Genomic DNA, 18,307 nt, shown 5'->3' with positions numbered 1-18,307 from the left:
TACTCCAGTTGCTGGCTTTTTGTTGACTTTTCAGCTCAGAATTTGATTTGTTGTTTTCTGTGGTTGTTTTGTAGGAGAGATTTTGGGATTTGGCAGCTGTGACCTTTCACTCCTCCATCTTGACTCTACTCTTAACCTTGAACATGCCAAATCTAGCCACTAGTATGCAAATTCCTTGATGGTATAGAGTATTTTACTTGTGTTTGTGTAGCTAGTACTTAGCACAGTGTAGGAGATTAATAAATGCTTGTTGATTTTTCATTTTTGTATTTATCCTGTTGTCTTTTGATCTTAGGTTGCCTTTTAGCAGTAGTGCTGGTTGACTTGGATTGAACTCTTACTTTAAGTGTCTGACACAATTAATGCTTAATAAATGCTTATTGACTCTAGTAGATTACCAAGTCAGTTGCCACCATTCCTCCTTCCCCCAACTCTCCTTTCCACATTTTGCAAGTTTTCCCGTCAAGTAGGGAAAGAGCAAGTAGAATTCTTCACCTATCCTGCTTAGTTTTACATTTAAATATTTATTTCCTAAATATTTATATTTACTCTATAAATATTTCAAAATTCCTTTTTTTCTCTAACTAGTACACAAACCACTTTATCTCATATTTATTTCAGATCAGTGAAAACTTAACTCCTTTCAAAAAAAGGTCCAAGATCCCTTTCCATATATGTTGACCAGTACTGACACAAGCCTGTAAACTTTACCTAGTATGTAGAAAGAATAATCCACTTGTTCCTTCAAATAAATGATACATACTACCATTATATAGGAAATTACATCCATATCAAGAATACATAATATGTGTACTTCCCTCATAGGGTTATTGTTAAGAATGAAAGAGTTATTGTATGTAATGTCGCCTATTGTCACATATTTTTTGAGGGCAGGGTATACAAATTTCCTCTTTTTTTCTCAAAAAAGTTTTCTGACATTCTCTTAATTCTGGGGCCCCTGGATTAGCATTTATGTGTTATATCAATATATTTTAAGCTCCTGCATCAACATATTACTTTGGGAAGTGGTGATATATCCAACTCCTTTTTCTTCTTACCACAGGTAGTTGAAAATTCAGTGACTGATTGTGCATAAAACTAGAATGTTTTTATCAGTGACCTTTTAGGAGTATCTATCGGGAGTAGGAGTTGTCTCTGAATTATATCTGACACCCTGGGTGGCATCTTCACTGTTAGAGAGGCCCCTATTGGGCTATGACTATTTTTTCCACCTTTTTGATCTCTAGGCTTTATGTTTTGCCAGATATCAGACTTTGGTGGCAGACAGTTCTTTTTCTTTTCTTGCGGACTTGAGGAACCCAGAGGATATTTAAAAATTTTTTAGTAGTGCTTATTGGTTGGTTGGTGAAACTTTCTCAAGGGTTGATCATTAATTTGGTTGAATTTAGAGCTGCTGGTAAGATGACTTTTCCAGGAATGATAAAAGAAAATGGAAATGATTGCAAAATCTTCATAATTTCTTCTTCAGATTAATGTAATTTATAAAAGTAAGCTGCTTAATTAGTATGCAGAGAATTCTGCCCACAGAGGATATAAGAAACACTGTTGCAGAATCAGATGCTCCCATCCTTGCTGTTAGCTGCTTTTTCATCCCACAGTTTCTCAGAATATAGACACAAGGGGGCAATGGAGGCATTTTGGCCGGAATCCATTTCTCTTCTCACCTAATATTTGGCTTGTAGAATATAATTTACCAACCCTTGAAATTGATTTTTCAGAAATGAGGTTTTCAGCAAATTGGAATAAGTAAAGTTAGTTGTTATTAATGTTGGAAGAATTACTTTTCTTTGAAAAATGAGGTGGAAAAATGTATTCCTTATGTTTATTTGTTAAGCAACAAACTAGAACTTGAATTCATTCAGTAGGTCTTAGAATAAGATTTAACATCTTGTTAAGTTGAAGCTCTTGGTGAAGGTAAGGGAAGGGGTAGCAGCAAAAGATTACTAGATGGTAAGTGTTAACAATAAGTACTGCAAAGATATTCTTATTCTTTATTCAAATCTGTCATTTGTCACAACATGAATGTAGGTCATTTCAACAAACATTGAAAAATGTGTTTGGTTACAGTGTTATTGGCTGGAGGGTAATAGGTTAGACTGGAAGGAAAGTGTGGCACCAAATTGTTGAGGGATTTGAATGCATTAAGAGGAGTTTGAACTTTTTTTTTTGGGCAGTAGGGAGCCACTGATGATTTTTGAATTGAGGAGTGACACTCACTACTAGATCTATAAATAACACATATATTTTGGCATTAGTATGAAGGATATGTTGGTGGAGGGAAAGAATGGAGTGAGACTATAAAATAGTTGGTGGGAAAAGCAGCTATGAAAGCCAAAGGAAAGGTGGGAGAGGAGTACAGAAAGGCTGAGCTCAGGAAAAGTCATATCAAAGAGAAAGCTGAGAAGAAACAGAGGCTGGTGCTATATGATACTCTTGTGCCGTAAGAAATTAAGAACGGGGACACTTCCAGAGAAAGTTCGGAAGACTTGTGTGAACCAAGGCAGTGGAGTAAGCAGGAGAATGATGGTTATGCTAACATCTTGTAAAGACTAAAGAGCCCTGATCAAGGCACTCAGGACCAGAACAGTCATGAGGAAGCCTGCTGCCCTTTTGACAGAGCAGATGGGGACAGACTCTTTTTGAACATGGGCTCCTTTTGCTTGACTATGCAGATTTGTCACAAGGGTTTTGTTTTTCTCTATTAGGGGAGTAGAGATAGAAAATCATTTTTTTTTTTAAATTAAAACAAGAGCAACAACAAGAAAACCAAATGAACCAGAACCTGATAATGGCAGAAAGATACCTTTGAATAAAGCAGGGAATGCCAAAAGATGACAATGGCAAGTTTGAAATGGACTGATGAAGGAGGAATGATATATGTGGAACATTACAATGATTTTTATATCCCATATAAGATGCTAAGCACCCCATACTTAACTGAGAAGACATTATATCTGTGTATTGTGCCCCTGGGGCAGTGGGCTCTGATTGGCGCTCTCTTCCCTGATCTCATCCCATCCAGGCTCACCACAGCAGCTCCTGGCCCTCTCTCTGCCATGTCACCTGCAGCTCTAGTCTCTATCACCTGTCAGAACTCAGGGTCCTGTTCGGGGAACCTGGGCTCTGATTAGCTAACTTGACTCTAGCTCTGAGAACAGTAATAGAATCAACACTGCCATTCATGGAAAGAGAATGTCAGTTAGTTGCCCCATGAGTCTCTTATCATCATCCCTTTGACTCCACGGTCCAAAATACTCTTTCCTGACCACCACTGCCTATATTTTCTTCTTCTATTAAAATGTAAACTTCTGGAGGACAGGAACTGTCTCACTTAATTGTGTTTGTATCCCTAGTCCTTACTTAGCATAATACCTGGCATGTAGTGATAGTTTAATAAATGCACTCTAATTAATTATTTAATTCATGTTATATGGGATAAGGAGCTGATTTTAGAAGTTTAAATTTAAAACAAAAAGCCCACAAAATAAGTGTCATTGGATAGTGGAAAGAGCATGGTGCTAGAGTCACATAAATTGGGTTTAGATCCTTCCTCTGACACTTAACACTTCTCTGACTTTGGGCTGTAAAATGAAGGGGTGAAACTAGACCAGAAGTCCTTAAGTAATATTTACAAACTTTAAAGAACTATTTCGTTAGCTGTATTTCAATATAATTGGTTTTCTTTGCTATCGTTTGTATTTTATTTTATGCATTTAAAAACGTTATTCATAGAAGGGGCCTCTAGGTTTTGCCAGATGGTCAAAGGGGGTCCGTGATGCAAAAAGGTTAAGAACCCTGGGCTAGTTGGTCCTTTCCAGCAATAAATCTATGTTCTTATGATCCTTTGACCCCAGTGCAGAAGGAGGGGTATTGCAGGAGTGGTTCACTCATTATCTTAAAGTGACCCCTTGGGAATTGCAGTGTTAGAGAAATGTCTGCCTTTTGAAAAAAGACAATCATGAAAACTGTGGTAGGTATTGTCTCTTTACTCTCCTTTTGAAAAGCTCCAAGGTATTTGCAGGAATCATACTTTTTCTTTATTGAGAATTACTTAGAGAGTGTTACCACTTGAGACTGGTTGATTTTCCATGCAGGTTTTTTAACTATCAATCCTGTATATGGAGTTTAGCAAATTCAAGAAAAATGTAAAGAATGGCAAGGCCCACCAGGCTGTGTATTTGTGAACTACAAACATGTTAGTAGAAGCAGCCGTTATAGTTAACTTATTGCATGATAGTGAAGAAATCCAGTGGTTGTAGTTATTGTTATTATTAATGATGAAATAAATTTTTCTTAGGATAATTTTTGTGCCAGGAGATTACATGTATTACCTTGAGCATTTGGCTCCTTGAGTGTTTGATTTGTTTTCCCCATAATGCGCTAATTTAGAGAAATAATAGTTACTACTCTTTGTTACTCTAGGCCTAATTGGATTGATTTTTTTTTCTAAGTAAAGCATTATTTCTTAAGTTTTTTTTTTAATGTGTCTGTACTATCACTTTGTTTTTGAGTACAATTTGGTGTCTGAAGGTGTTATATTTCTCCTTCCCTACCATTTATTGCTCTTTTCATTCTAGCCAGACCCTCTTTATCTCTCTTGCCATTGTATTACTCTGCTCTTCTCTATGCCCGCATCATTTGGACATCCCCCAGTGTGTCCTCTTTCATTTTCCTTCTCTGCCCATGGAGCCTAAATGCCACATTGCTGAAGTGAAGGTAAATTTCCTAGTGAGACAGCCACAACCTAGTCAAATAGCATGAGTGACTATTTATAACTTTACTTATTTACATATATGGTCTTTATTTCCAAGATTCCCTTACACTACAGTGAAATAGTTTGTATACTTTAGAATGATTAACTTTTGATTTTGTATTTTGGGTCATTGTGCAGGAACAAAGTTTTTGAATCCCAGAAGTGGACAGTCTTTGGAGAAGAAATGTTTTATTTCCTCTGAGTGGTGGCTGTGCAAAATTACTTGGCCAGAGAGCATTTTCTTTGGGGGATAAATTTCATTACAGTAGGTCCTGGACCTTGTGTTCTAGCCTTTTAACCTTGTCTGTCCCCACCACTTCCTTCAACCACAGGTGGAATCAATTTTATTCCTTTTCTGTTTTGCCCTAAAAGAGCACATAGTAAACTGGTATGATCTGCATTTCAATTTAATTTCAAGTAAGTGCTCTTAAACATTTTTAGACTCAACTTAGGAAAATCTGGTATTTTGTAGGTATGAGTATTCCTTCCACCAATGTAGATCACAACTCTTCCACATCATTATGGTTTCATCATGAGTTTATTGTGAGTGTATGGTTTAATGAGCCTCTGTGGCCAAAAGAATTCATCAACCTTCAGGTGATTTAGCTTTCTGACCTTTGTTGGAATAGTTCTTAGGTAGTAATTCATTGCCAGGGTCATACTTGAAACTTTTTTTTAGCTTGGAAGGACCTGCCAGAATTTGTGTTGCTCTGGTGTCATAATCTTTCAGAACCTTGGCTTGCTTTCAGGCCTTGATGAAGCATCCCAGTAGAATTTCACTATAGTATTAGCCAATGGTATTATAGCATTGGAAACTGGTGTTAATAGAATAATAAAAATAGGAATGAACATGGCACTTTCAAGTTTGCAGAGTGCTTTATATAAATTATTTCATTTGAACCATGTAGTCCTTTGTTTAGAAGAAAGCAATCAAAAAATAAAATTTCTAGAAAAGAATCAGTAATTTGAGTTTTACAGATCTCAAACACATCTAGTGAAAGTTAAAAAAATTTAGATGCTTTCTTGATGTTGCTTAACAGTATTATGTTATGTCAACTTACTTAAAAATGTACTTCTCTATCATAGCTCATAAGAATATAAGTGGTGATATTTTTAAGGTAATTTATAGCTTGCCTGGGAAAATTGCTAATCATACCAGTAATAGGATTGAAACCAGCTGTGTGATTAAAGTATGTTTCCTTCCTGCAGTAATTTAGATTAACCATAGCCTTTAAGATCTTTTTGGGTAATTTTTGAATGGTTTATTTTTAAGGTAAATGAAGCATGCAAGAGCATTTAAAAATATTTTTTGGATTTCAGATTATGCATTTTTCTAATGATATAGCATTCTAAAATTTGTTAGTGTATGTGAAAAACATAACATTTTAAATGAATATTTGAGAATAGAAAATAGAATTTAAATTCTAGTTTGTAAATACTTAGTTTCGCCAGCTTCAAGCGGTGCAATTATTTAGTTGTCTTTGAGGGCAAGGATTGTGAGTTGAACTTTGTATCTTCTATAGAGCCGTGTGCCTTGCCCACAGAAGGCATTTAATATGTATTTGAATGAATTTCATTTTTGCAGGCAGTGATTTTTATTGAGAATTGGAGAAAATGATGCTCTTGTTTAGTCTTAAGTTGAAGGGATCATTCAACTAGAGGTTTATATGGACATGAAATCATCTAAGTCTTTTTTGACTTCAGACCTTGGAGCCTTATTTGAATCATTTCTCTCCTTTCATATCTTAGCTAGTCATTTAGCAAATCTTACCCATTTTTCATTTCTGAAGTGTTTCTCATCTATCCCTCTCCATTCACATAAAATCCTATCAACAAAAGTTTATTGAACATGTATTGTGTTCATTAAAGATCCTGTATTCAACAGGTTCTGTATTCTCTCTCCTGCTATTCTGGTTCAAGCCCTGCAGCCTCCTGACTGTCCTCCTCTGACACTAAGTTTTGCCTCTTCCTATGTCCTGAATACTGATTACTGATCATTCTTGCTGAGTACTGTTTCCATTGATTTTCTCCTTAGCATTGAAACTTTTTTTTTTTTTTTTGCTTTTTGATGGGGCAATTGGGGTTAAGTGACTTGCCCAGGGTCACACAGATAATAAGTATTTTGTGTCTGAGTCCGGATTTGAACTCGGGTTCTCCCGACTCCAGGGCTGGTACTCTATCCACTGCGCCACCTAGCTGCCCCTAGCATTGAAACTTTCCGTGGCTCCTTATTTTCCAATACATTCCAGAACTACTTTGTCAGATTTTCAAGGTCCTTCTTAATCTATTACTATCCAGCATTTTTTCCTGCAGCTGTTCAACATATTTCTTTGCTATTTTCTTTTCTTTTTTTAATTTTTTAAATTTTTATTTATTTTTTATTTTTTCTTTGCCCTTTTCAAGACATTTTTCTTATCCCCTAAACAGAAGAATTTAATTTGAGTAAATGAATTAATGAAAAAAAGCATTTACTAAGTGTTTGTTATGTGCTCTACTAAGTGCTGGGGATGCAAATAGAAAATCTTGACAGTTCCTGCTATGTGGCACAGTGGGCAGAGCGTAGGCCTAGAGTCAAAATCCTGAGTTCAAATCCAACTTCAGAAACTTACTACCTGTGTGACCCTGCCTGGGCAAAGCACTTACACTTCTGTTTGCCTTGGCATATATTAAAAAAAACAAAAACAAAACAATAGTACTTATCTCTTTGGGTTGTTGTGAGGATCAATTAAGATAATATTTGTAAAGCATTGCTGTGCCTGTAATTTAGCAGATGCTCAGTAAATGCTTGTTCTCCCCATCACCCCATGAGCACCTAAAATTGACATTTTTTTCAGGATCTGGTGATATGTGCTTATCTAAAGATACTCTTCTAATTAAGATACATCTCTTAATAAATGCTCTTTAATTAATATCCACATCAAGAATATATGCTTAGCAGTGACAAATGCTATTAATAATATTTTGGGCTTATATAAACATATTTATGTTTTAGATTTAGGATATTTTAGATATTTTGGCATATTTTAAAATTTAGAAAGTTTATTGAATTACCAAAATAGAACAAATTATGCTGATTTTCATAAATATTTGGCTGCCATGTACATACTCTACCAAAATATGCCCTTAGAGGTTATTAAGTTGCTTCTCTTTTGAGTTAGCTAAATACTAGGAGAATTTTCAAAACAACATAATTAAAGTTCTTTATCAGCATTCACCTTTCCATGATTATTGCAGAAAATCATTATTATCATTAAGATTTATCAATAAATTCAGTGTGTTTTATTCATTTTAATATATTACATATTGAACGTGTTATTTGGTATTCTAAAACATTTTGACGTTTTCAAAGCTGTGCTGAGAAAGAGGAGGATGTGTTTCTGCCAGTAACTTCACAAAGCTTTTCAGTTCAAGCTTTTTGTTTGTTTTTGGATATGATGATGTTTGTAACTAATATGAAATTTGTTTTGTGCTTGGTGTTTTGGAATAATGATCTTAGAAGAGAAAAATGTTTAACGAAGAAATAATTTAAATATAAAAACCTCTTCTAATTTTTTCCTTCTTCCAGTTGTCAGCTTTGAATATTGTGCCAATGTCAGCTTTTTCTAAAATGAGACCTTTTTAAAAGAAAAACGATCTTAGTCCTAAATTCAACTTTATAAGTGAAGGCATTAACATTTTCTAATATGCTGTCTTAGTTACTATGATAGAAACAAATATTTAATTTATTTATGAGAGTATCTCTGTCTCTCTGATTATGCAATTCTGAAGTACTGTTATGAAATCATCTCTGTGGTTTGCAGTTCTTGGAATTATCCAAATAACACATAGTAATATTTAATATATTTGTAAAGGTTCCTGTACTGGTCTTTTTCTATAATTTAGAAGCACTTGTTGAAGCACTGACGTTATTTGATAGAAAATTTGAAATTATACTGAAGCTAGCAGGAGGAAAAGTAGTTATTTGAATTGAATGCTCCCGTACTGGTACAATTCCCCAAATGCTCAGTGTCTTATTTGGATATCTTTTCAGTGTTGCATTTGTTTTGATTACAAAATTAATCAAGATTATTTTTACTGGATTCCTTAGCAATAGAATAATTTATTTCCTAAGAAAATGTCTGACTGTCAGCCTTTTTCTTTTTAAAGAGTGATAATCTCCACCACGTTTGTTTTTAAGTTTATGAAAGTTTTTGGTGATTTGTTTGTATATCGAGTTGCATGAAACAAATTTCTTGATGTATATTTCAAAGAGAAAATAATACTTCAAGAAAATTGGCCTGTTGAGGGAATGGAGAGCTCTGTAATATTTAGCATTTGTCAGAGTGAAACGTTTAAGGAAAACAGATTTATATTAAATAGGACACTTCCTCAGTTAAATAACAAAACAGTGGATATTCTCTTGTCAGAGTGACATGATTAGTGGAACTCTGATTCATTTAGTTGAGCTGGCTGAGTGAACAAAGTGAGGTAGATAGAATATAGGTATGGTGGTTCTGCCTCTTACTTTATCACGATAACAAAACTTACCTCTTTGTTTCTTTCCATGTCTACTACCATCCTTCTCTAATTTAGGTTCATATCACGTGATATATAAATTAATCCTAATAATTTCCTACCAGCTTGTCTCTCTGGTTTCCATCTCTCTGCTCTTGACAGGTTAACACAAGTTTCTTTATTGCTTCTCTGCTCAGAATTATGATATAGCTTCCTAGCCTATATAGTCCAAGCTCCTCCTTCTGGCATTCTAGACTTTTCACAGTCTAGCCCCCCACTTCTAATTATCTAATCATATTTTATACTACTTTTAAACATAAATTTTCTGTTGCAGACAGAGAATTTCTCCTTTTGCTTTGTGGTTAGAATATAGTGCTAAATGGACCTGTCTTTTGGGTTTGATCGTGAAAAGGGTTGTTTTTGCTGTCTTCATTGGATAAAAGACCCTCACCCCTGCCAACCTCTAACACTGAGGTTCTTAACCTGGGATCTATGATACCACAGGTTTCAGGGGATCTGTGAACTTGAATGGGAAAAAAAAAATACATACTTATTTGCACTTACCTCTAATTGAAATTTAGCATGTCCATTTATGAACACAAAGCAATAAACATTATGCCGAGAAAGAGTTTACAGGCTTCCAAGACTGCCAGGAGGGGTCCATGATACAGAAAGCATTATAGGGACCCTTTATCTAATAGATTTATTATTAGTGAGAGTATGTAACTAAATCAGCATAAAATCTTCACCAGTATTAGAAAACCAACGCATATTGCACCTAGGGACTCTTTAAAGGTAAAGGAAAGCAATTCAACATTGAAGAATAAAATTTAATATTTTTAACATTGTTTGGCATAAAAGGTAGTAGGTAGATGATGATTCTTAAAGCTTTATGCTTCAAATAATTTTAGTATTAGTAGTTTTATTCTTCCAAAACTAGTGTATGTAGTTGTTGTAGAAGTTAATCAAATGTAAATTATTTCTTATTGTGGTAAGTTTGTGTTGAGCGAACCATAATGCAACATATAATAAATAGGATTTGAAATTTTAAGGTCATCCATTTTTCTGATGCTCAATTACCAGCTCTTGACTGCAGGAATCAGTCAGAGTCTAGCCTCATCTTTGGACCTGTGGTCTTACTAGATGCCTCTAGGTTCTCAGGTGACTGCCCTAGAACAGAGCCAGTTTTAGAAACAACAGGGGTTTTATTTTAATCTGTGGTGGATGTGGATTAATTTCATTGTTTTTGGTTCAGAATTTTTGACTCAAGTAATGTCTAAATTTCCCATGACCCTTATGGGCCTGTATTTGCCAAGTTTACTTTTGAGTAGACCTGGTCTGCTCTGCTACTATATGTACCACCAGGGCTAGATCAGCATGAAACTTCTCAGGGAGGGGAAACAGCTCCTTTTCTTTTTAGGTTCCTGGTTGGTATGAGCCCTCTTCTATACGTTTCTTGGCAGGATTCTTACCGGGAACCCTTTCTGTCACAGTGCATGTTTACTTTACTGTTTTTTTAGCTTTTGACTTTTGTCCCAGAAAACAAGTTTCTGTTTATTAAATTTGAAATCCTTGCAAAGATTGAAATCAGATGGAATCTTTCACAGTATTCAAGATATGGTAGCTTTATTTGTTGTTGTGGGGGGCATAGAAAAAAGCCTGAGAGATGATCATTTGTTGACATTGGAAGCAAACAGATAATTTTTTTTCTCACTTTAAAGTTGCACTACTTGTTATAGATTCTGGTAATAAAAAAAATTCATTGTAGTCTTGTGCTTTGTGACATCCCTGGCCTAGCCAATCTTAAAAATATTTGAATGCTTTCATAAATTTCACACCAAGCCGTATTTCAAAAAGTCCTAAGTTCTGCAAAAGAATAGTCAATATCAGCTGAATGCGTAAAAAAAAAAAAAACTGGATTGCTGCTGTTTTAGATGATTTAGTTATGCCAGTTATGTGTGCTTTTTGTGAGTTATGCCTTACATGATTTTCAACAAAACTTTGATTTTAAACATAAGCATTTAACTCTTTTGTAACAAATATTAAGCTGATCTATGTTCTTAGATTTTTTTATTCTTTAAAATGTTGAATATTTATGTATATATAAACATATTTAAGTACATATATGTATATGTACACACATATGTGTTCCGTATTTCAATGAAATTTTCTTCAGTCTGATTTTCTGGTGACAATTTTTATGTTATTTGTGGAGTTTTGAAAGAACTCTTTAGAAGAATACAAAATGTAATAGTTTGTTCTAAGTGTATCTTTTACATATTGCTTACAAAGTAATTTCCTTACTGTTATTCCTATTAATTAAATGGAATGGAAGGTCCAGATAATTTAGAGTAGAGGATTTATGTTTGGCTTGTGAAAATGTGCTTGAACTTGAAGTTGAATATGATTGTCTCTAGTATGGCTTTCATGATTCCAACAAAACAATGAAACCATATTGTAAAAGTAACATTTCTACAGAGTTAAAATTCAGGAGAAAATGGAAAAATGTCTGGTTTTTCATTTTCCCATTCTGTTCTGTTCTTATTGTTCAAGTCCTTTATATCTTCTCAGGTCTATGTTATAAATGAACTGAATCAATTCTTAGATAGTAAATGCAAAGCAGTGTTTTCTCTCTAAACTTGGTGCTTCTTACCTTTCTTTAGGTAAGGAGGTAATCATTTTCATTTCCTAGAACATTTCATTTCATTTCCTAGAACAAAGATTCATTGTGTCAGTGAAGGATAGCCAAAACTAATGTAGTATATTGTTACTTAAGTTCAACAATAACAGAGACCTAAGTCTATTCTTCTACTCTTAACTATACGCAGTGAAATAAGTGATATTCTTATATATGCATATAAACCTCATAGAAAATCAGCCTATAAAAAGAGTCTTCATCTAGTTGATCATAGAGTCTAGTCTATGGAGTGATGCTTCCATGCCGTAGCTCCTGATATTTTTAGTGAGATAGAGTTGGCTAGAGAAACAAAAGACAAATGTGTGTATTGAATTGAAATTGTTGCATCTTTGTTGTATTGTTAAGGAAAGTCAGATTCAAGAAAGGCTGCTAGTAGTAGTGGAGCCAGGAGTCTTCTAACTCCTGCTCATGTTTTACTATATCAGTCTGCCTCTACCATTACATCAATCTCTATACCACTTGTATTTCATATTGGAAAAATCATTAATTTAAAATGATTAGTGGTAACTTTCCTGTTCATTTTTTGTGGCAGAGTTAGCTACTTTGTGTAGTCATGGCACCAGGTTTGATTTTGCCTGGGTACTAGAAAATGTGCTGTGTTGTGCTTGTCTTTTATATTGGCATTTCTTCCAATTTTTTTTGTGGAGATTTGTTTTCTTCTTCCTTGTTATTCATTGGCAATAGCCCTATTGATTATTTTTTCTTTATATAACATGTCATAAGAAGTCATTGATTCATTTTTTTCTTTGGAAACTATTCTTGAAAGTCATTTCCCCTTTATTCTATGTTTGAAACTACTTTCTTTTTCTATAGTAGTATTAAATCACAGTGTTTTTATGTATATAAAAAAGTCATTCTCTTTTTTTCTGGAAATAATAAATAACTTTATTAAAGAGAATGACAATAAGACAAAATGTGAAAACATTCTGTACCTCTAAATGATTATATCAGTAAAATAGAAAAAAAGCAAACCAATGAATTGGGCATTCAATTAAAAAAACTAGAAAAACAACAAACTAAAAATCCCCATTTAAACACCAAATTGAAAATCCTAAAACTTAAAGGTGAGATTAATGAAATTGAATATAAGAAACTATTGAATTAATAAATAAAACTAGGAATTGGTTTTATGGAGAAAACCAATAAATTAGATAAACCATTGGTTACTATAATTAAGAAAGTTATACTCAATCTTTTTTGCTGTCTTATAAAAATAGGAAAACAATTAATTAGACTTTATTGGGGTGGGAAATCTGCAGCCTCGAGGCTGTATGTGGCCTTTTAGGTCCTTGGGTGCAGCCTTTTGATTGAGTCCAAGTTTTACAGAAAAATCCTTTTATTTAAGGGGATTTGTTCTGTGAAGTTTGGATTCAATCAAAGGGCCATACTTGAGGACCTAGAGGGCCATATGTGGTCTTGAGGTTGCAGGTTCCCCACCCTTGCTTTAGATTGAATGACTGAGATTAATTATAAGGCACAAAAAATGTCTTGTTGAAGGGGATTATATGTTTAGAGAATAAAAAAAAGTATAATACATTCTCATCTGCTTGAGGTAATGAAGTAAAGTTCTGTCTTTAGGTGGGGGAGATCAGTCTCATGAGTTTCTTTTATTTCCAAATCTATTAAGGCATCGAAAAAAAAATTCTTTGGGATTGAAGCTTTTGTTTTATTATCTTGTATTTTATATTAATTGTTTTTAGTAACATGCTTGATTTGAAAGAAATCATACCTTGTTTTGTTATTGGCTCTTCAAATTCACTCATAGGATGTAATTTTCTCATTTCAGAACCCTGTCAAAAAAATACCTGATTCTCATGAAATCACTTTGCAGCACGGCAGTAAAACAGTAAGTGTTGAACTGATGGGACTTTTCTTTCAAAGGTGGAAATATGATAAAGCAGTTTTAAAATTTAGTAAAGACAAATTGTATGGTTAATGTTGCAAAAATGATAAATGTTAAAGGAGCTAAAGGTGGACATGTTTCTTTTTGTTCCATGGGATTTTGTCCTTGCTGTGAAATAGTCCTTGCTTGTTATTTAAAAATATAACACTTGCTATTATCATAGCTTTTGTTGGCTTTAAAGTCTAGTTTGTATTGAGTAACATGAAGCATCAAGACTGGAAACTAAAAAATATATTTATTTTTAATGGGAAAATATTCTGATATTCTTGACTTTTAACTAATATTAAAAGGTAACTGTTTTTATACTTTTGTAGAATTAATGTTTAAGATGAAGAATGAATGTTGGTTCTGTCACTCACGACACTATATATTTGATATCTATATTTTTCAGTCTTTTGGTAATTTATTAACAATCATATTTCTTAAAGTTATATGAAACTAATTTAAAATTTTATGAGTAATTTTTTCATTGTAAAATTCAAATAATATAATAAACCAATAAAAAGAACATTCAGAACAATGTAAAATGAAAAAAAAATAAGCAGTACATTTTTTTCTTATTTTTTCCATGTACCCATCCATTTTTTTGTCCTTCCGTTTCCAAGCTATTGACTCTCTCTTGCATACTTTTAATTTCTTTTCCCTTTTTTTTTTTTTACCTCTCTTATTTGACTTTTAAAATCCTTATTGACCTCTTTCAAAAAGGCTTTTTGGGCTTGAGACCAATTCATATTCCTCTTTGAGGGAATAAGTATCAAATTTTTGAGGTGTTGGATGTGGATATATTGACAATATCCTATTCTGAATTTGTGTTTTGATCTCCCCTGTCCCCATAATAAGAATCTATGGTCATTGTCTGTTTCTGCTTTTTGCTCATGGTGTTTGCCTATTTCTTGGCTTTTTAAGTTGAACTCTTCTGCTGGAGCACAAGGGACATTGACCTAAGCTTCTTGTGCTGGGGGTCAGGGACCTGGTCATTGGCTTTGTGTGCGGGGGCCTCAGGTGCTGTAGGGGCCTGGCAGCTTACCTGGTGCTGAGCTCGGGTCAGCAACACTGAAGCTTTTGGGGTGAGGGTGGGGGTTCTGGCCCCTGGAGGACGCCTGCTCACCCAAGCTTCTTTGAAGCACTGGAATATTTGGCTGCTGGAAGATGCCCACTGGCGCATGTGGTGGTTTTCCAAGCTCCCCTGCCTGTGCTAAGGCACTTGGTAGGTCCTGGTGTTGGTTCTTGCCTGCTCCACCACCCTGGGGCTTAGGATCTTTCCCTGGTTTGCTAGGGTGGGGTTTGCTGTTGGCTTGCTGGGGTGCCTCCTATCCTGTACTACTCCCCTTCCACCAGAGCAGGAGGGACCTTTCCTGTTAATCCTCCAAGCTTCCTGGGTTACGAGACTGCTACACTCCATCTTTCTGCTGGCTCAGCTGTTCCAGGGTTTTTCCTGGGGCAATATTTCCTGGGTTTTTTGAGGTCATTAAAAGAGGGTGGGAGCGACTTACTTCTTACTGTGTCATCTTGGCTCTGTACCCGTCCATTTTTTTGGTTGGTTTTCTTTTATGTTCTTATATGTTAAAAAGATATATAGGCATAATCAGGGTGCATAATTATTCTGATTTTTTCTTTCCTTTATATATTACCTTTTGTATATGTTTCAGTATTTCTCTACGTGAAATATAAATATACCTTGTTGTATTGTTCAAATGATATGGATTCTTTTTTTTAATTAAAAAAATTTTTTTTAATAATATGGATTCTTTTTTTTTTTTTTTAAGGCAGTTGGGGTTAAGTGACTTGCCCAGGGTCACACAGCTAGTAAGTGTCAAGTGTTTGGTCTGAGGCCGGATTTGAACTCAGGTCCTCCTGGCTTCAGGGCTGGTGCTCTATCCACTGCGCTACCTAGCTGCCCCAATAATATGGATTCTTAAATGTTATGTGTGTGGTACGCAAGCTGACTTTTTCAATATAATTCCAGATCAGGTAGTCTTTTTTGAATAAGAAGACTAAGCTCTAGAAGATTTTTTATTAGGTGATGAAATTTTTTGGCCTTCAGCCTGTGTGCCCTCTCCCTCTGTCAAGCCCCCCACCTTTGACTTAAGCTATATGATAGAATAGTTATAGAAAAGAGGGAACAGGGTGCTATTTAGACTTCCTTAAAACATTGGTTTAAGTACCAGTTTTAAATGTGTTTTGTCCAATAATACCATAGGACCAACTGAACTGTATCCATGTTGACATTTTGGCTACAAATGAAACGAAACCTGAAGACATGAATGAATTGTAGCTAACTATCAGGGGTGACTCACTTTTCTTTGAAAGTTTTTCTTTGAGAGGTGAATAAAGATGTGGTGAAGTTGGTTTTGATGGTGTGTCTAATGATGAAAGATAGCATTTCACATGACACTTACTTATCTCCCCTTGCTTTGCATGTAATGAGTATAAGCAAAAATATATTTTTTATTACTTCAAGGTATTTGCAATTTATGTACTAGTATCTATCTGTTGGGAGTATTAAAATTTTGAAGGGAATCCGACCAGAGCTTTTAAATTATACTGATATATACTTTGAGATTTAGGATTTAGCAAACATCTAGCTACTAGGGCATCCATCCCCTCCCCAGAGTACCTTATAACATTCATTTTGTATATGTTTGTATGTGTTCTATATATATTCATATGTATACTTGTTACCTTCTTCCTTAGTTAAAGTATGTTGTCTCTTCCCATTAGCTCAATGAAAGCAAGGACTGGTTTTTGCCTTTCTTTGTATCCCCAGGGCTGGCCCAGGGCCTGGTGCATATCAGGTACTTCATCAGTGCTTCTTGACTTGAGTTCATACCCTGTTGAAATGTTAGCTCCTATTTCACTTTTGTCTTTGTATTCCCAGGGCTTAGCACAATGGTCCACACATGTTAAACACATAGTAAATACTTGATTGATTGACTTCATTGTGAAGATGGGCACAAGGAAGGATGGCAAAAAATATCTTGGGAAAAAATTGTTTGAGATTAAGACATGTGAGAGGATATAGGCTTGTAGGCAGTTAAAAAACCTCAATATTTAGATCATGAATTCTTTAATCAAGATTAGAATTGAAAAGCTTAGACCTCATGAATATAGAACATCAGAAGAATTATTGACATGGAAATGATTGACTATTGATGTGACAATCAGTTATTCTTATTAATTAGTTAAAAAAAGTTAAAACTAAAGCCAAGTTAAAGGAAGGCTAAAGACATGAAGATGACACTACTGATTAGAATAGTTCCAACCTGACATTTCCATTAAGTTCAGCTCAGTAGATAGTAAAATCTTAAAACTGAAAAAGAGGAAATAGAGAAAATAGACATTGCTTCTATTATTATTCTTTATTGAAATTGCAAACCAATGAAAAACAGTCATCACAACAAGGGAGACAATAGGAAACTCCAGAAACTTCCTCAGTCAACATATATTTGATCTTTTTGCCAAGTAGAGGTGGAAGGCCAAGAGTACCATCTAATTTGAATGATACTGTTTAGCAGTATGATTAGATTATATCCTTTTCAGAACAGTGAAGAGCAGTAGAAGGAAATATGAGATTTTAAAAGGCTTTATGTGAGCTTAGCTAAGCAAAAATGATTCAGAGAGCATATGTATTTGAAATTAAAAGGAGTCCATCAAAAAAACTTGCAGTGGATCACCTTTGCCATCGTTTCTAAGGAATCTTAAGATCTCTAGTTTCATTAGGTGCTATATCAGAACCACTTCATTTGGACACCAGCTTAGTGTCAGAATTCTGAAATCCCTGTCTAATCGTATCTTATTGGCTTTTCATCTCTCCCTCCGTCTTGCCTTAAAAAAAACCCTTCTCTTTGTCCTCACCATGACCTCCAATCCCTTGACCCTTCAGTTCTCTTGGCTCTCTATCCCTCTTATCATATTGTCAGTTGCTCTCAGCCAAGCCTCAGCCTTGGGTCACTCCCACCATTTGTCACCTTCACTCCTACATATGAGCTGCTTAACAAGGGGTGGGGAAAATCACACAACTGGGTTCACTACAAATTTATGTTGCACAACCTCAGTTGGACCCTCACTGCCGCTAGGCAATCCTGTAGGTATGGCTCTAAAGCCAGCACTGTCTCAATTTAGGTTTGATGTTGGGATAAAATAAGGCATTTGTGAGGCACTGAACATTTAACAAATAAGGAAGTTTACTTTGCTCTAGCAGAGCAAACATGCAGCAAATATACATTAGCGTTTGTTTTCTTTGGATGCAGCCCTCTTGGTCTCTATCTGGACATGTTTCTGGTCAGTAATCAACGCATAGTGACTTGAATGATATTGGGTACCCACCAAGTCTGAGAGGCATAGAGCCCACATAGCTTGGGCTTTTTCTTGGGTCTAGGGAGGTGCGTCAAAGAAGCTAGAACCGTGTGTGTGTGTGTGTGTGTGTGTGTGTGTGTGT

At 34.9% G+C, this 18,307-nt stretch overlaps 1 protein-coding gene across 1 annotated transcript in view; it reads left to right on the top strand.

The window, feature by feature from the left end:
* Positions 1 to 18,307, top strand: part of WDR70 (WD repeat domain 70) — a 328,253-nt gene that overhangs the window by 38,050 nt on the left and 271,896 nt on the right. Inside the window, exon 6 of the mRNA XM_027863563.1 lies at positions 13,753 to 13,812. Coding sequence (XP_027719364.1) covers positions 13,753 to 13,812 — 60 coding nt within the window. The remainder of the gene's footprint in view (positions 1 to 13,752; positions 13,813 to 18,307) is intronic.

Source organism: Vombatus ursinus, unplaced genomic scaffold, assembly GCF_900497805.2.
Source record: "Vombatus ursinus unplaced genomic scaffold, bare-nosed wombat genome assembly UNPS02014772.1, whole genome shotgun sequence".
Lineage (NCBI taxonomy): Eukaryota > Metazoa > Chordata > Mammalia > Diprotodontia > Vombatidae > Vombatus > Vombatus ursinus.
Note: the sequence above shows the minus strand (reverse complement) of the source record. Positions and strands in the feature narration are given on the sequence as shown.